The sequence below is a fragment of the Coregonus lavaretus genome, assembly GCF_964263955.1.
Source record: "Coregonus lavaretus genome assembly, chromosome: 25".
NCBI lineage: Eukaryota > Metazoa > Chordata > Actinopteri > Salmoniformes > Salmonidae > Coregonus > Coregonus lavaretus.
Window position 1 is genome coordinate 2,327,296 of NC_140012.1, and position 18,833 is coordinate 2,346,128.

The window sequence follows — 18,833 nt, forward strand, 5'->3', positions numbered from 1 at the left end:
AGGAGGTTCTCACCCAAGATTTGACGGTACATGGCCCCGTCCATCGTCCCTTTGATGCGGTGAAGTTGTCCTGTCCCCTTAGCAGAAAAACACCCCCAAAGCATAATGTTTCCACCTCCATGTTTGACGGTGGGGATGGTGTTCTTGGGGTCATAGGCAGCATTCCTCCTCCTCCAAACACGGCGAGTTGAGTTGATGCCAAAGAGCTCGATTTTGGTCTCATCTGACCACAACACTTTCACCCAGTTCTCCTCTGAATCATTCAGATGTTCATTGGCAAACTTCAGACGGGCCTGTATATGTGCTTTCTTGAGCAGGGAGACCTTGCGGGCGCTGCAGGATTTCAGTCCTTCACGGCGTAGTGTGTTACCAATTGTTTTCTTGGGGACTATGATCCCAGCTGCCTTGAGATCATTGACAAGATCCTCCCGTGTAGTTCTGGGCTGATTCCTCACCGTTCTCATGATCATTGCAACTCCACGAGGTGAAATCTTGCATGGAGCCCCAGGCTGAGGGAGATTGACAGTTATTTTGTGTTTCTTCCATTTGCGAATAATCGCACCAACTGTTGTCACCTTGGTCTTGTAGCCCATTCCAGCCTTGTGTAGGTCTACAATCTTGTCCCTGACATCCTTGGAGAGCTTTAACCTCCTAGGGCTTAGTGGTCACATACGTGGACAGCACTTTTTAGCTCTTATGTCCACAATTGTGTAGAAGTTCTGTCATATTTCATGGCTTATTCTGATTTAGATATTTATAAAAGCCTTGTATATTTGTCATGACATGCAAATTTGAAAAAAAAGTGTAAAACTAGCAACTTTGTAGGTCGCTAAACATGAAGTACACGTAAGTGTACTTATGGACTGAGGCTCCTCGAAACAGCTAATATGCTTGTAAACATGCACACACGTAAAATGGGAAAAAAGCTAGCTCTGATGCAGCTAAAAAGCTGTACATGGTCCCAATGAAATAAATAACAATTAAATCACTAAATACATACATACATACTTAAATTAGTTGTGTTGAAAATGTTAGCCTAATGCAATTCGGACCATGAATTCACATATGTGGACATCATTTTTCTCTAAAAGTACATCATATCAAAAGATGATACTTAGTTTTTATTCTAATTAGGTTCCAATAAGCCCAAATAGCAAAGAGAAATAAAAAATGCATGTAAAAAAACAGCTTGGGCCTTAAGAGGTTAAGAGTGTGCTCCTAATCTCAGCTCGTTACCTGTATAAAAGACACCTGGAAGCCAGAAATCTTTCTGATTGAGAGGGGGTCAAATACTTATTTCCCTCATTTATAACATTTTTGACTTTTTTGAAAAAATAAAAAATTATAAAACAAAAAATTATAATAATAATAATGTATGCACTCACTAACTGTAAGTCGCTCTGGATAAGAGCGTCTGCTAAATGACTAAAATGTAAATGTAGTAACCAAAAAAGTGTTAAACAAATCAAAATATATTTGAGATTCTTCAAAGGAGCCACCCTTTGCCTTGATGATAGCTTGCACACTATTGTCATTCTCTCAACCAGCTCACCTGGAATGCTTTTCCAACAGTCTTGAAGGAGTTCCCACATATGCTGAGTACTTGTTGGCTGCTTTTCCTTCACTCTGTGGTCCGACTCATTCCAAACCATCTCAATTTGGTTGAGGTCGGAGGATTGTGGAGGCCAGGTCATCTGATGCAGCACTCCATATCTCTCCTTCTTGGTAAAATAGCCCTTACACAGCCTGGAGGTATGTTGGCTCATTGTCCTGTTGAAAAACAAATGATAGTCCCACTAAGCCCAAACCAGATGGGATGGTGTATCGCTGCAGAATGCTGTGGTAGCCATGCTGGTTAAGTGTGCCTTGAATTCTAAATAAATCACAGACAGTGTCACCAGCAAAGCACCCCCACACCATAACACCTCCTCCTCCATGCTTCACGGTGGGAAATACACATGCAGAGATCATCCGTTCACCCGCAATGCGTCTCACAAAGACACGGCAGTTGGAACCAAAAATCTCTAATTTGGACTCCAGACCAAAGGACATATTTCCAACGGTCTGATGTCCATTGCTCGTGTTTCTTGGCCCAAGCAAGTCTCTTCTTATTATTGGTGTCCTTTAGTAGTGGTTTCTTTGCAGCAATTTGACCATGAAGGCCTGATTCATACAGTCTCTTCTGAACAGTTGATGTTGAGATGTGTCTTTTTCTTGAACTCTGTGAAGCATTTATTGGGGCTGCAATTTCTGAGGCTGGTAACTCTAATGAACTTATCCTCTGCAGCAGAGGTAACTCTGGGTCTTCCATTCCCGTGGCGGTCCTCATGAGAGCCAGTTTCATCATTGCGCTTAATGCTTTTTGCCACTGCACTTGAAGAAACTTTCAAAGTTCTCTAAATGTTCCATATTGACTGACCTTCATGTCTTATCTTCATGTCTATCTTCTGTATACCCCTACTAACTTGTCACAACACAACTGATTGGCTCAAATGCATTAAGGCAAAGGGTGGTTGAGAGACTGCCAATAGTGTGCAAGCTATCATCAAGGCAAAGGGTGGCTACTTTGAAGAATCTCAAATCTCAAATATATTTTGATTTGTTTAACACTTTTTTGGTTACTACATGATTCCATATGTGTTATTTCATAGTTTTGATGTCTTCACTATTATTCTACGATGTAGAAAATAGTAAAAATAAATAAAAATCCTGGAATGAGTAAGTGTTCTAAAACTTTTGACTGGTAGTGTATATGTATATTTTTTTATATTTCAAGTAATTACAGAGGTCTGGACCTAGGCGTCCTCCTATGTAGCTAGGGCCCTGATTGAAGGGCTAAAAGTGTTATTTGAGTCATTATGGTTCCACATAGATCCATCACTTTAATCAATCATCAATTTAATGACCCCTTTAGATATTAAAACAAATATTATTTGATAAAATATTGAATTTGGCCTTTACTACTATAGCCCATAGAAACGCATTGAATAATACATTCATATATGGCAAAAAAAAGTCTTACATCTACGAGATATAAGAAAGCTCAGGAAATATTTGTGTTTTTTTGGACACATATTTAACCCCTTATTTGTATTGTCACAAAACTACCTCCATACTTCCATTGGTTTGTATGGGTTACCTGCAGATGAGTCCGGTGACACTTGTGGGGGTCGTAGAGAAAAACAGAGAACACCATCATGAGAATACCAATTTTCGGTGTATCTCATGGTCTGACAAACACCGCTGTAGCTCAGCCACCTGGCGGATGCGGTAGATTGAGACGCAGCCCATGCAAAAAACCTGATATCTCTAGCTTAAACTGACGGAACTTGATGCTTCTACATCTGCATTGCTTGCTCTTTGGGGTTTTAGGTTGAGTGTCTGTATAAGCACATTGTGACATCTGCTGATGCAAAAAGGGCTTTATAAATACATTTGATTGATTATTATGTTACTTAGATTGACACACGGATGCGTCAATAGACTCTTAAGGATTAAGGAAGGATTACAGAATTCCACCAGGTCAGGAGAAGGGATCAACCAATGAATTATAATTCTGAGCACACATTCCATTACTGCAGGTGGCAGCAAATCACCAATCTTGGCTTTATGCCTGTTTAGACAGCACACTCCAGGTGGCAGTATGCATCCTTTCAGCACCACTCAACAGCAGAGCAACTTGTATTTAAATGACATAATTTTGCTGCTTCCAGGCTGTCTGCAAAGCAGTTACACACCAAATCTCTCAATGTCTGGATGTGTTCAACATGTTAGTAGCCACATTAATTTGATATCGCAATCTGATTCCTGAGTGCAATGTAGATGATGTGGCATTCAATCATTGGTTAATTTGTGCAGCGCGACTGCTTTACAAACAGTTTGGATAACAGCCTAGCTTATCCAACATGTCCATGTTCAAACATTGAAATTATTCAATATTAGGCATAAGAACTCACATTTTGGACTTTATATTTTTGTAAGTAAGTTTTATTAGAATGCCAAGAGTGTGCAAAGCTGTCATCAAGGCAAAGGGTGGCTACTTTGAAGAATCTCAAATATAAAATATATTTTGATTTGTTTAACACTTTTTGGATTACTACATGATTCCATATATGTTATTTCATAGTGTTGATGTCTTCACTATTATTCTACAATGTAGAAAATAGTTTAAAAAATAAAGAAAAACCCTTGAATGAGTAGGTGTGTCCAAACTTTTGACTGGTACTGTAGGTCTCAACATGTCTTCCCTGTTAAAATAAAGGTTAAATAAATACAAAATTACAAATAATTTCACTGTAATTGATTCACAAAAACATAGTCAAGAAAACACTTTATTATTTTAATACTGGAATGGATTTGAAAAATGTACAAGCTTTAGTCCAATTCAACAATTATTTTGGTTATAAAAAACAAAAACAAAACATGGAACTTGAAAATCACACACACAAACGTCACCATAGTATGATGCACAGTAGGCCAACACAAGCTTTTCGCACGGCCAAAGTAAAAAAAAAAAATCAAATTATTTTCCAACAACTTTAACTAATACTACACATTGGTTCCCTAAAAGCGCTATAAAATCTATACATTTGTATTTATTTATCATGAATACACTTGCTATCACAAAACAGATTAGCAAAAGGCCACATTTCCAGTGAACTGTTTTGACCACTGTAGCTCTTCTCTGTTGATTCATTCTCTTTCTCTCCATAGTACGCCATTTTCTGATGCATGTCATCTTCATAAATTAAAACATGGGGGCATTCGACATTGCAGTCGACTTTAAAGGTGAGTTGAGACTGACTGAGCTACAAATCACCTTGCATCATAAATAACTACTCGATATTATTTGTAGATCAGTCAGTCAGTCAAAATTTACCCATGATACAACACGATTTTGATGCTCTCGAACACGGCCATTACATTTTCCAATGACAACGGTTGAGTTCCTGCCCGACAACATTGCAGACACATTCCAGATCTTACAATGCCTGGATAGGTATTTAACATATCAGCTAACCACATCATATGATATAGCAATCTGATGGCCAACTGCACAGTCGATGACTTGGCACACAATGGAACGCAATGGAACGCCTGCACATCTAGTTGGGCTGGAACTCGACCATTACCTTCTAATCTCCTTTACCTCAGAATACAGCCCTCCCACTCATATCCATGTAGGACCCCTGAGGGTGGGTGTGGCCATGCTGGTGCTGCCTGTACATGTGCCTGAGAGGTATGGGGAAGGACGAGCGGGGGTCCTGACACAGGTGCAGAGGATAGGAAGAGAAGGGGGGATAGAGGGCAGGGGGTGTGGAGGAGGAGGAGAGACAGGATGAAAGAGAGGGATCCAGTGGAGGCAGGAGTGAGGGGTGGTGAAGTACCATTTCTGGCAGATAGGGTGCGCCAGGGTTGAACTGGGAGAAGGAGCCAATCTCGGTGGGCGCTATCGGGGGGTAGGAGGAGGGCGTGGTGGTCTGGTTCTGGGGACACGTCGTTGGAGGGAGGGAGTGGTTGGTCAGGGAAAAGGGGGGGATATGAGAAGAGGCAGAAGGCTGGAATGAGGGGACGGACGCAGAGGGAATGGCGGAACAGGAAGAGGGTTGGTAAACTGGATTAGGAAGGGAGGATGGGGGGTGAGTGAAGGAGGAAGGAAGAAAGGACGGCGCGAGAGAGGGAGCATGGATCTGAGTTGGGTTGGGAATAGACACAGCAGAGTGGACGGAGCCGGAGGAACCATTCGGAAGAGTCCAATTTTGAACTGAAGGAGAGCAAGAAGAGAGGGATGAAGGGAGAGCGGGAAAGGCATAAGATAGAGGTGTGGAATGGGAAGAAAGAGAGTAAGGGAGAGAGGGAACGGGGTGTGATTGAGAAGTTGGCTGACTTGAGAGGTTGAAGAGAGACGGAGGGGTGGTTTGGTTGACGTTGGAGAGAGGTAGGTTGGGGTATGGGTACGCTGTGGGGTTAAAGACCGACAGAGGGGGGGGGGTCTGGTTGGAGATGGGGACAGCTTGTAGAGCCTGGTTCGGGGGAGTGAGCATGGAATGGGTGGTCACCCCATTCTGCTGGATGGGTTGACAGCAGGGAGGAGGGAGTGATGGAAAATAGGTATTTGTGGGTGTATGAGGACTGAGCAGACCTTGCTGTGGGTCAGATGGAGGGATGGAGTGAAAGGAGGTGGAGGACAGGAGAGGCTTGGGGAAGGATGAAGTGGAAAGAGATAAGGTGGGGTAGGTGAAACTAGTTTGCTGAAGCAAGGGAGATGTGGTGGAGGAAGGGAGAGTTGGAGAAGAGGAGAGAATAGAGGGATAGTCACTGGTGACCATGGATGGATAATTAATAGAGGTGGGGGAGGGTTGGGGGATGGAGGGATCTGAGCGGTAGGAGGACGAAGACTGAGGATGAGGAGCAGGGGCGAAAGAGGAAGAACCAAGAGGAGTGGCTGGATATGTCTCATTGTAAGGGGAAAGACTCATAGTGATGGACCTGCAAGGTAAAAAAACAAAAAAACATCTCATTATTGTAACCTGCTGTGAATGTAACTGACATAAAAGCTGACCAAAGGTGTTGTACCAATGACTTGTTATTTATTTAAATATATGGATGGGGTACATCTCACTACTCTAACGTGGCTTTCTCTCGTTGTCTCCTTTCCTCAATCTGCACTCACTGACATTAAAGGATGTGGCAGGTGAAATCCAGCAAAGTCCAGGTAGGCATCCTTGATCTCTGCATTGCTTTTATATAGCCGGGATTTTCAAATCAGTGCAGATGAAGCAGAGGAGGCAAGAGTTGAGACAACCTTGGCCGCAGATCCCTACTTTAGACAATCAACATGCACCCATTGTAAGCTTAAATGTTTATGAATTCAAAACTCACCTGTCCATCATTCCATCGGTGACCTTGTTGCCCGATGCATCTTGCAGCCCATTGGTAATATCAGCGGGGATGTTAGCTGTGATGTCAGCCATCTGGGAGGCAATGAAGGTTTGGCCCACCAGGTCTAGAGCCTGCTGCTGCTCTGGAACAGGGCTCTCCTGGAAGTGGGTTTCGTTGGAGCCATACCCACACACAGACTCAGGGAGAGGGGGAAGTGAGGGGAGAGAGGCCAGGGCCAGGCTCTGGAGGTCTGAGGGGGAGGAAGAGGAGGACTGGGACAGGAGCTCAGTGGAGTCACATGGGTCACAGCTCACTGAGAGAGAGGATGGAGGGAGGAGATGGAAAATAGAGGGATGAATAGAGGGACAGAAAAAGGTTTTTAGTTGACCATTTTAAAAACACAAAACAAAGCATTTGCATAGATAAAATCATTGAGGATGACACAGAAAATGGTCAGAAAAGTATCTCCATTGCAATGAGTGATTGAAGGATGGAAGAGGAATTAACACATTGAAGAGAAATTTGAGTCACATTAAACTCACCAATATCTAGAGGTTCATTTAGCTTCCGCTTTTGCCTCACGTCCCTCTGTCTGGAAGAAAATAAAAATATAGATAGGTGAGTGTATGTGGAAAATTGGTGTGTGTGCTTGCGTGTGTGTGCATGTGTGTGTGTGTGCATGTGGGACTGTGTGCTATACCTTTTGCTATTCATGCCGTCCTCTCTAAAGCCCTTAGCGAAGGGATTGGATTGGATCTTCAGTTCAGTGATCTGCCAATCAGACACACAGTCAGTAACCATTATAAGAAGAATAGAAAGTACTGTATTGTAGAAGTGTATGAAAACATTATCTGAAAAAATATTATCTTCTAACCATTTTATATTTGATGCATTTATACTGTCACTCTCTCTCTCTCTCTCACACACACACACGCACACACACACACACACACACACACACACACACACACACACACACACACACACACACACACACACAAACACACACAAACACATACACACACACCCTTCACCCTTCCTTCCCTGTCCTCCTTACTTTGTTGTTCTGGTAGGCGGTGACGGTGAGAAACTGGGTCTCTGGGAAGATGAAGGAGTGTTGCCCTCCTCCCCACCTCAGCACATCCCTGGCCTCGATCACGTGCACCCGTGGCTGGTAGCGGTGGAGGGAGTGGAGGATGATCTACGAGAAAGAAGAGAGAGAGAGGGAGGAAGAAAGTCATTATAATGGTCATTATAGAAAGTTGGGTAATTGTTGTCTTTAAGAAATAGATAGGCCTAGATGCACACCTATAAACACACACATATCAACCCCCCCCCCCCCCCCCCACACACACACACACTCACACACACACACACACACACACACACACACACACACACACACACAATCACCCACCCATCCACTCACTCACTCACTCACTCACTCACTCACTCACTCACTCACTCACTCACTCACTCACTCACTCACTCACTCACTCACTCACTCACTCACTCACTCACTCACTCACTCACTCACTCACTCACTCACTCACTCACTCACTCACTCACTCACTCACTCACTCACTCACTCACTCACTCACTCGCTCACCTTCATACTTTCTTTCTCCCACTATACTCACATATCCCTGTGTGTCCAGCGTGTTGTTGGTGAGCTTGGCGCGGTGGAAGGAGATGCTCCTGCTCTGCCAGTGGGCACCCGTGGCTGGCGAGTCTGGATGGATAAACACCCGGTCGGGTAAGCGGGCCTCAGCGCCGCCCACCACCTGCCAGGTGTCACCCTGGAAGCGGTAGCGCGAGGTGTCCACGGGCACCACATCCAGCAGCAGGATGTAGCGCAGCCCCGGGTTCAGGCCTGACAGCTTGACCCTCAGCTGGGGGAACATCCGCCTTGGAGGAGGGAGGAGAGAGTGGATAAAGAGAGACATTGAGGGAGACAGAGAAATAAGGAGGGGGAGAAAGAGAGGGAAAGAGAATGGTTTTATTATACAATTTCATTACACCATTTTAGAAGCATTGCAACGTGTCAATGGCAGCTAGGCTGAATTATTTGATACAATTTACACATTACATAGGAAGAGAGGAAAAGATTAAGAGAGAGAAAGAAGAAAAGGGAAAGAGAGGGAGAGAAAGAGGTTGCGCGGGAGAAGGAGACAAAGGGGAGAGAGAGAAATAGAGAGGGATATAAAGAAAGAAAGGAAAGTGAGGGAGATGGAGAGAAAGAAACAGAAGGGGGAGAGAGAGAAAGAAGAAGAGGGAAAGATGGATAAACATAAGCATTTTCAACCATTAACACCTATTAGAAGACATTTCACAGTAGATTCATTTCCTTTCCTTTATTAACCTTTGACCTTTTAGCAGTGGAGGTACATATAAATCAAACTTTATTGAAAAGCACAGCACTCACCTGCCCTTCTTGGTGATGATCATCTCTGTGCCCACGGAGCAGAACTGTTTCCACAGTGAACCGTTCTCCAGCTCCATCTTGACGCTGTCCTGCTGGACTTTACAGGTTGGCTTGCTGGGGGCGGGGGGCGGGGCCAGCAGGTGAGAGGGCATGGCACGGGCAGCCATGTCACAGGAGGAGGGGTAGAGGGGCATGTGGGCAGGAGGTTCCCTCTCTGGTGGTGGGGGAGGGGGTATAATTATAATTAATTAGCTTCAGTTAGGATTCAAGTAACAGACGATGCATGGGAGTGCTGTGCAACCTAATTTCTAAATTAAAGGACATTCCACACAAAAACAGAAATACCACTGGTATGATGCATTTTGCATCATATGATGCAAAACGCAGCATCATATGATGCAAAATGCATCATACTGGATGTATTTCTGTATTTTGAAAGTTATATGTCTTGAAAACGTGATTGCTGACATGCAAAATATTTTGGGACTATATCAACAATGGACTAATGAAACAAATACCAAAATATAGTTTTGGGGTGGAGTTTTCCTTTAATAAGGGGCCAGGTCATCCCCATTTCAATTTTTAGCATTGGTGGCATCCTCATATGAAATGACACCCCATTAAGTAAATAAATCATTCCAATCCTGAATTTGGTGTTGATCAATGACCATTTTGGCATTGAGATAAGCGTTACCACATAATATTAATACTCTAATATTCATACTAATTAATTTTGGCTGATTTTATCACGAAACAATGGCAATGAATGACACATGATGACAAGGTCAACTTTAACCATTATCTGAATTGGACTGGGTAATTATGACAGTATTTCAAAGGATTAACCATATATTGTAAAGCACCACATGTCATTTGTGCATACCCATGCATACACACTGATGCTTTCTCTCAAATACACATTGACACAGGCACAGACAAACAGACAGACGCACGCATGCATGCACACACTCGCCTCTGTAGTAGCAGTCTCCCATTCTCTGGTGCCCGAGGGCCAAACTGGGGTACATCTCCACACTCAGCATCTCTTCGTTCACGCTATACCTCTCTTTCTCTCTTTTTTCTCTCTCTCCCTCACTCAGACTCACTCTATTTATCTCTTCCTCTCTCTGTCCATCTACTGCCAATCAGTGTGTTCTCCAGTGCGAATTGTCCTTGATGTTTCGATCCTGTCCATGTAGTTTTCTCTTTTAGTTTTCTTTTTGGCTATGGTCGCACCAAATCCCTTTATTTCTTCTTCTTTTCTCCTTTACTCTGTCTGTCTTGTCCCTCTCTTTCTCTTCTTCAAATGGCACTCTCGCTCTGGGCCTATGTGTTATATAGGTGAGTGAGGCTTCACACATTGGGCCAAATGGCCAGTTTTCACACTCCCTTATTTTTACCTCTCCCTAGGACCAACCTGCAGGCTGCAGTCCCCCTCTCTGTTCTCATTCTCTCCCCTACCTGCTATCTAAACAGACAGCAGACTAATACAAACACAGCACAGAGCAGCATCTCATGGGATACATCGAGAAATAAGGCCAGTTCGAAGTGAGTGAAAATCACAAGGAAACTTCCCTCAACATTTTAGTAATTCAATGAATTAGAATGAGATGAATACTATAATATTAGTCTCTTGTGACAGACTGTGTTAACATAAGTGCTTTCACTCAAACCATAGAAATTGAAAAACCAAGAAACCCAAAATGCAATATATATATGCAGTACCAGTCAAATGTTTGGACACACCTACTAATACTAGGGTTTTTCTTTATTTTTACTATTTTCTACATTGTAGAATAATAGTGAAGACATCAAAAATTTTCAAAAACACATTCCTTCTTAATGCGTTTGTGTTGTGACAAGGGGGGGGGATATGCGTTTGAGCCAATCAGTTGTGTTGTGACAAGGTATGGGGGTATACAGAAGATAGCCCTATTTGGTAAAAGACCAAGTACATATTATGGCAAGAACAGCTCAAATAAGCAAAGAGAAATGACAGTCCATCATTAGTTTAAGACATGAAGGTCAGTCAATACGGAACATTTCAATAACTTTTAAAATTTCTTCAAGTGTAGTCGCAAAAACCATCAAGCACCATGATGAAACTGGCTCTCATGAGGACCGCCACAGGAATGGAAGACCCAGAGTTACCTCTGCTGCAGAGGATAAAAGTTCATTAGAGTTACCATCCTCAGAAATTGCAGCCCCAATAAATGCTTCACAGAGTTCAAGTCACAGACACATCTCAACATCAACTGTTCAGAAGGGACTGTGTGAATCAGACCTTCATGGTTGAATTGCTGCAAAGAAACCACTACTAAAGGACACCAATAATAATAAGAGACCTGCTTGAGTCAAGAAACACGAGCAATGGACCAGTGGAAATTTGTCCTTTGGTCTGGAGTCCAAATTTGAGATTTTTGAAAATGATGTCATGGATATAGAAGCTTCTGATAGGCTAATTGACATCATTTGAGTCAATTGGAGTTGTACCTGTGGATGTATTTCAAGGCCTACCTTCAAACTCAGTGCCTCTTTGCTTACCTCAGAAAATATTGTAGACCTCCACAAGTCTGGTTCATCCTTGGGAGCAATTCCCAAATGCCTGAAGGTACCACGTTCAACTGTAGAAACAATAGTACCCAATTATAAAAACCATGGGACCACGCAGCCATCATACTGCTCAGGAAGGAGACGCGTTCTGTCTCCTAGAGATGAACGTGCTTTGGTGTGAAAAGGGACCTTGTGAAGATGCTGGAGGAAACAGGTACAAAAGTATCTACAGTATATCCACAGTAAAACGAGTCCTATATTGACATAACCTGAAAGGCCACTCAGCAAGGAAGAAGCCACTGCTCCAAAACCGCCATAAAAAAGCCAGACTATGGTTTGCAACTGCAAATGGGTCTTCCAAATGGACAATGACCCCAAGCATACTTCCAAAGTTGTGGCAAAATGGCTTAAGGACAACAAAGTCAAGGTATTGGAGTGGCCATCACAAAGCCCTGACCTCAATCCTATAGAAAATGTGTGGGCAGAACTGAAAAAGCGTGCGCAAGCAAGGAGGCCTACAAACCTGACTCAGTTACACCAGCTCTGTCAGGAGGAATGGGCCAAAATTCACCCAACTTATTGTGGGAAGCTTGTGGAAGGCTACCCGAAATGTTTGACCCAAGTTAAACAATTTAAAGGCAATGCTACCAAATACTAATTGAGTGTACGTAAACTTCTGACCCACTGGGAGTGTGAAGAAAGAAATAAAAGCTGAAATAAATCATTCTCTCTACTATAATTCTGACATTTCACATTCTTAAAATAAAGTGGTGATCCTAACTGACCTAAGACAGGGAATTTTTACTAGGATTAAATGTCAGGAATTGTGAAAAACTGAGTTTAAATGTATTTGGCTAAGGTGTATGTAAACTTCCGACTTCAACTGTATCCTAACCGACTTGTCAAAACTATATTTTGTTAACAAAAAATGTGTGGAGTGGTTGAAAAACATGTTTTAATGACTCCAACGTAAGTGTATGTAAACTTACGACTTCAACTGTATATATACGTACACTACATCAACAACAGTATTTGGACACCTGCTTGTTGAACATCTCATTCCAAAATCATGGGCATTAATATGGAGTTGGTCTCTACTCTTCTGGGAATGCTTTCCACTAGATGTTTGGAACATTGCTGTATGGACTTGCCTCCATTCAGCCACAAGAGCATCAGTTAAGGTCGGGCACTGATGTTGGGCGATTAGGCCTGGCTCGCAGTCTGTGTTCCAAATCTGGCTCGCAGTCCTGTTCTGTGTTCCAAATAATCTCAAAGGTGTTCGATGGGGTTGAGGTCAGGACAAGTTCTTCCACATCTCCATAAAGCATTACTGTATGGACCTCGCTTTCTGCAAGGGGGCATTGTCATGCTGAAGCAGGAAAGGGCATTCCCCGAACTGTTGCCACAAAGTTGGAAACACAGAATCGTTTAGAATGCCATTGTATGTTGTAGCGTGAATATTTCCCTTCACTGAAACTAAGGGGCCTAGCCCAAACCATGAAAAACAGCCCCAGATCATTATTCCTCCTCCACCAAACTTTACAGTTGGCACTATGCATTGGGGCAGGTAGCGTTCTCCTGGCATCCGCCAAACCCAGTTTCGTCCGTCGGACTGCCAGGTCGTTAAGCGTGATTCATCACTCCAGAGAACGTGTTTCCACTGCTCCAGAGTCCAATGGCGGCGAGCTTTACAACACTACAGCCGGCGCTTGGCATTGCGCATGGTGATCTTAGGCTTGTGTGCGGCTGCTCGGCCATGGAAACCCATTTTATGAAGCTCCCGACGAACAGTTATTGTGCTGACATTGCTTCGAGAGGAAGTTTGGAACTCTTTAGTGAGTGTTACAACCGGGACTTACGATTTTTACGCGCATACGCACTTCTGCAATTGGTGGTCCTGTTCTGTGAGCTTGTGTAGCTTACCACTTTGTACACGTTTCAACTTCACAATAACAGCACTTACAGTTGACCGGGGCAGCTCTAGCAGGGCAGAAATTTGACAAACTGACTTGTTGGAAAGGTGGCATCCCATGACCGTGCCACGTTGAAAGTCACTGAGCTCTTCAGTAAAGCCATTCTATGGAGATTGCATGGCTGTGTTCTCGATTTTATACACCTGTCAGCAACAGGTGTGGCTGAAATAGCCGAATCCTCTAATTTGAAGGGGTGTCCACATATTTTGGTTTATATTTACATTTGACATTTTAGTCATTTAGCAGACACTCTTATCCAGAGCGACTTACAGTTAGTGAGTGCATAAATGTTTCATACTTTCATATATAGTGTATATATTTATATACAGTGCATTTGGAAAGTATTCAGACCCCTTGACTTTCTCCACATTTTGTTACGTTACAGCCTTATTCTAAAATGGATTAAATTGTTTGTTTATTCTCATCACTCTACACACAATACCCCATAACAGGTTTTTAGACATTTTTGCAAATGTATTACAAACAAAAAACTGACGTAAGTATTCAGACCCTTTACTCAGTACTTTGTTGAAGCACCTTTGGCAGCGATTACAGCCTCGATTCTTCTTGGGTATGATGCTACAAGCTTGTCACACCTGTATTTGGGGAGTTTCTCCCATTTTTCTGAGCAGATCCTCTCAAGCTCTGTCAGGTTGGATAGGGAGCATTGCTGCACAGCTATTTTCAGGTCTCTCCAGAGATGTTCGATCGGGTTCAAGTCCGGGCTCTGGCTGGGCCACTCAAGGACATTCAGAGACTTTTCCCAAAGCCACTCCTGCGTTGTCTTAGCTGTGTGTTTAGGGTTGTTGTCCTGTTGGAAGGTGAACCGTCGCCCCAGTCTGAGGTCCCCAGCATTCTGGAGCAGGTTTTCATCAAGGATATCTCTGTACTTTTCTCCGTTCATCTTTCCCTCGATCCTGACTATTCTCCCAGTCCCTGCCGCTAAAAAACATCCCCACAGCATGATGATGCCACCACCATGCTTCACCGTAGGGATGGTGCCAGGTTTCCTCCAGACGTGATGGTTGGCATTCAGGCCAAAGAGTTCAAGCTTGGTTTAATCAGACCAGAGAATCTTGTTTCTCATGGTCTGAGAGTCTTTAGGTGCATTGGCAAACTCCAAGCGGGCTGTCATGTGTCTTCTACTGAGGAGTGGCTTCCGTCTGGCCACTCTACCATAAAGGCCTGATTGGTAGAGTGCTGCAGACTTGGTTGTCCTTCTGGAAGGTTCTCCCATCTACACAGAGGAACTCTAGAGCTCTGTCAGAGTGACCATCAGGTTCTTGGTCAGCTCCCTGAGGAACTCTGGAGCTCTGTAAGACCAAGGCCCTTCTCCCCCGATTGCTCAGTTTGGCCAGGCGGCCTAGACACAATCCTGTCTCGGAGCTCTACGGACAATTCCTTCAACCTCATGGCTTGGTTTTTGCTCTGACATGCACTAGCATATAGACAAGCGTGTGCCTTTCCAAATCATGTCCAATCAATTTAATTTACAACAGGTGGACTCCAATCAAGTTGTAGAAACATCTCAAGGATGATCAATGGATACAGGACGCACCTGAGCTCAATTTCGAGTGGCGCAGTGGTCTAAGGCACTGCATCGCAGTGCTAGCTGTGCCACTAGAGATCCTGGGTCGAATCCAGGCTCTGTCGTAGCCGGCCGCGACCGGGAGACCCATGGGGCGGCGCACAATTGGCCCAGCGTCATCCAGGGTAGGGGAGGGAATGGCCGGCAGGGATGTAGCTCAGTTGGTAGAGCATGGCGTTTGCAACGCCAGGGTTGTGGGTTCGATTCGCACGGGGGGCCAGTATGAAAAAATAAAAAATGAAAAATAAAAATAAAAAATAATAATGTATGCACTCATTAACTGTAAGTCGCTCTGGATAAGAGCGTCTGCTAAATGACTAAAATGTAAATGTAAAATGTCTCTCATAGCAGTCTCATAGCAAAGGGTCTGAATATTTATGTAAATAAGGTATTTCTGTTTAATTATTTTTAATACATTTGCAAAAATTTCTACAAACCTGTTTTCGCTTTGTCATTATGGGGTATTGTGTGTATATTGATGAGAAAAACTAATAATTGTATCCATTTAAGAATAAGGCTGTAACGTAACAAAATGTGGAAAAAGTAAAGGGGTCTGAATACTTTATGAATGCACTGTATGTACACTACCAGTCAAAAGTTTGGACACACCTACTCATTCAAGGGCTATCTTTATTTGCACTATTTTCTACATTGTAAAATAATAGTGAAGACATCAAAACTATGAATTAACACATATGGAATTATGTAGTAACCAAAAAAGTGTTAAACAAATCAAAATATATTTTTGATTTTAGATTCTTCAAATAGCCACCCTTTGCCTTGATGACAGCTTTGCACACTCTTGGCATTCTCTCAACCAGCTTCACCTGGAATGCTTTTCCAACAATCCTGAAGGAGTTCCCACATATGATGAGCACTTGTTGGCTGTTTTTCCTTCACTCTGCCGTCTGACTCATCCCAAACCATCTCTATTTGGTTGAGGTCGGGGGATTGTGGAGGTCAGGTCATCTGATGCAGCACTCCATCACCCTCCTTCTTGATAAAATAGCCTTTACACAACCTGGAGGTATGTTGGGTCATTGTCCTGTTGAAAAACAAATGATAGTCCCACTAAGCCCAAACCAGATGGGATGGCATATCGCTGCAGAATGCTGTGGTAGCCATGCTGGTTAAGTGTGTCTTGAATTCTAAATAAATCACAGACAGTGTCACCAGCAAAGAACCCCCACACCATCACATCTCCTCCTCCATGCTTTATGGTGGGAAATACACGTGCGGAGATCATCCGTTCACCCACACCGCATCTCACATAGACACGGCGGTTGGAACCAAAAATCTCAAATTTAGACTCCAGACCAAAGGACTAATTTCCACCTGTCTAATGTCCATTGTTCGTGTTTCTTGGCCAAAGCAAGTCTCGTCTTCTTATTGGTGTCCTTTAGTAGTGGTTTCACTGCAGCAATTCGACTATGAAGGCCTGATTCACACAGTCTCCTCTGTACAGTTGATGTTGAGATGTGTCTGTTACTTGAACTCTGTGAAGCATTTATTTGGGCTGCAATTTCTGAGGATGGTAACTCTAATGAATTTATAATCTGCAGCAGAGGTAACTCTTGGTCTTCCATTCCTGTAACGGTCCTCATGAGAGCCAGTTTCATCATAACTTTTCCGTATTGACTGACTTTCATGTCTTAAAGTAATGATGAACTGTCGTTTCTCTTTTCTTATTTGAGCTGTTCTTTACATTTTTTACATTTTTAGTTATTTAGCAGACGCTCTTATCCAGAGCGACTTACAGGAGCAATTAGGGTTAAGTGCCTTGCTCAAGGGCACATCGACAGATTTTTCACCTAGTCGGCTCGGGGATTAGAACCAGCGACCTTTCGGTTACTGGCACTACGCTCTTAACCACTAAGCTACCTGCCGCCCCGGCGTTCTTGCCATAATATGGACTTGGTCTTTTACCAAATAGGGCTATCTTCTGTATACCCCCATACCTTGTCACAACACAACTGATTGGCTCAAACGCATTAAGAACGAAATAAATTCCACAAATTAACTTTTAAGAAGGCACACCTGTTAATTGAAATGCATTCCAGGTGACTACCTCAAAACAAAAAATATATAAATAGCAGTATATACATCATAACTTTAGTAGTGATTAATAAATAAATGTCCATTGGGGTGGAGGAAGAGTAAAGACTGTTGAGGGGGTGGGGGGGAATGACCATAGGGGCAGTAGCATGACCATTGAGGGGGTGTGGGGACCAAGTGAAATAAAAACAATTTAAATGATAATAAAACAAATCAATAATATACTGCCCATCACTGTCAACACACACACACACACACACAAACACTCCCAACACACTATATTATATATATATTATATACGCAATATACGCCTATATTGGGGGGCTACTGGCAGGTCCCCTGTGGTCATTTGATGGCTTTAGTCTTCCTCTCTGGGACTCCCTGTCACTCTCTCCCGTAGGAGGCCAGGGGTCGTATGCAGGTGGAAGACTTGGACAGAGGCAGTTTGGTCTTTGGCTGCCAGTTTGGTCTTTACATAAACAAGGATGTCTAGAATTCTAAAAAGAAGCATGGCGTAAGCATTGAAATTTATGAAATAATCAATACCCTAATCAATAACACTGATGAATGTTCCCACTGGTTTAATGTACAACGGTTTGACCCGAAGGTCTTCATCAGGCTTGAACTAAATTGAAAGTATTTAAATTGCTACTTCAATTAATGGTTATTAATGGCTGTAATAACAATATCAGTTATTTTGTCCATAGTTGCAGTTCGACATATGCAGATTTTTCAGAATTACAGCACATTCCTCAGGGTTAACTTTAGTGAGTGTTGGTTAGACAGGGGTTAAATTGGGATTTGTAGGTGTTGAACTGTCCTCATAACAATTTTACATTCCATGGTAATTTTGGTCCGAAATCTATTTCAATATGATCCTCAATTTTACATGTTTTACTATTTTACAACAGAGTGACTTATTGTCAACATTCAACCATGCTGATTTATCCATGATTCATTGAATATATACTGAACAAAAATATAAATTCAACATGCAACAATTTCAACAATGTTTATGAGTTACAGTTCAAATAAGGAAATCAGTCAATTGAAATAAATAAATTAGGCCCTAATCTATGGATTTCACATGACTGGGCAGGGGTGCAGCCATGGATGGGCCTGGGAGAGTATAGGCCCACCCACTGGGGAGCCAGGCCCAGCCAATCAGAATGAGTTTTTCCCCACAAAAGGGCTTTATTACAGACAGAAATACTCCTCAGTTTCATCAGCTGTCTGGGTGGCTGGTCTCAGACAATCCAGCAGGTGAAGAAGCCAGATGTGGAGGTCCTGGGCTGCCGTGGTTACACGTGGTCTGTGGTTGTGAGTCCGGTTGGACATACTGACAAATTCTCTAAAA

At 43.0% G+C, this 18,833-nt stretch overlaps 1 protein-coding gene across 1 annotated transcript; it reads right to left on the minus strand.

Moving 5' to 3' along the window:
• Positions 1-1,120: 1,120 nt before the first annotated feature.
• On the minus strand, positions 1,121-17,577 carry tbx6 (T-box transcription factor 6). The gene is made up of 6 exons (XM_084142176.1): positions 10,182-17,577; positions 9,308-9,521; positions 8,523-8,790; positions 7,917-8,083; positions 6,883-7,266; positions 1,121-6,585 (listed from the first exon to the last, which is right to left on the minus strand). The coding sequence occupies exons 1-6, from the start codon at positions 10,348-10,350 to the stop codon at positions 5,151-5,153; spliced, it is 2,637 nt and encodes an 878-aa protein (XP_083998302.1). The 5' UTR covers positions 10,351-17,577; the 3' UTR covers positions 1,121-5,150.
• Positions 17,578-18,833: the final 1,256 nt, after the last annotated feature.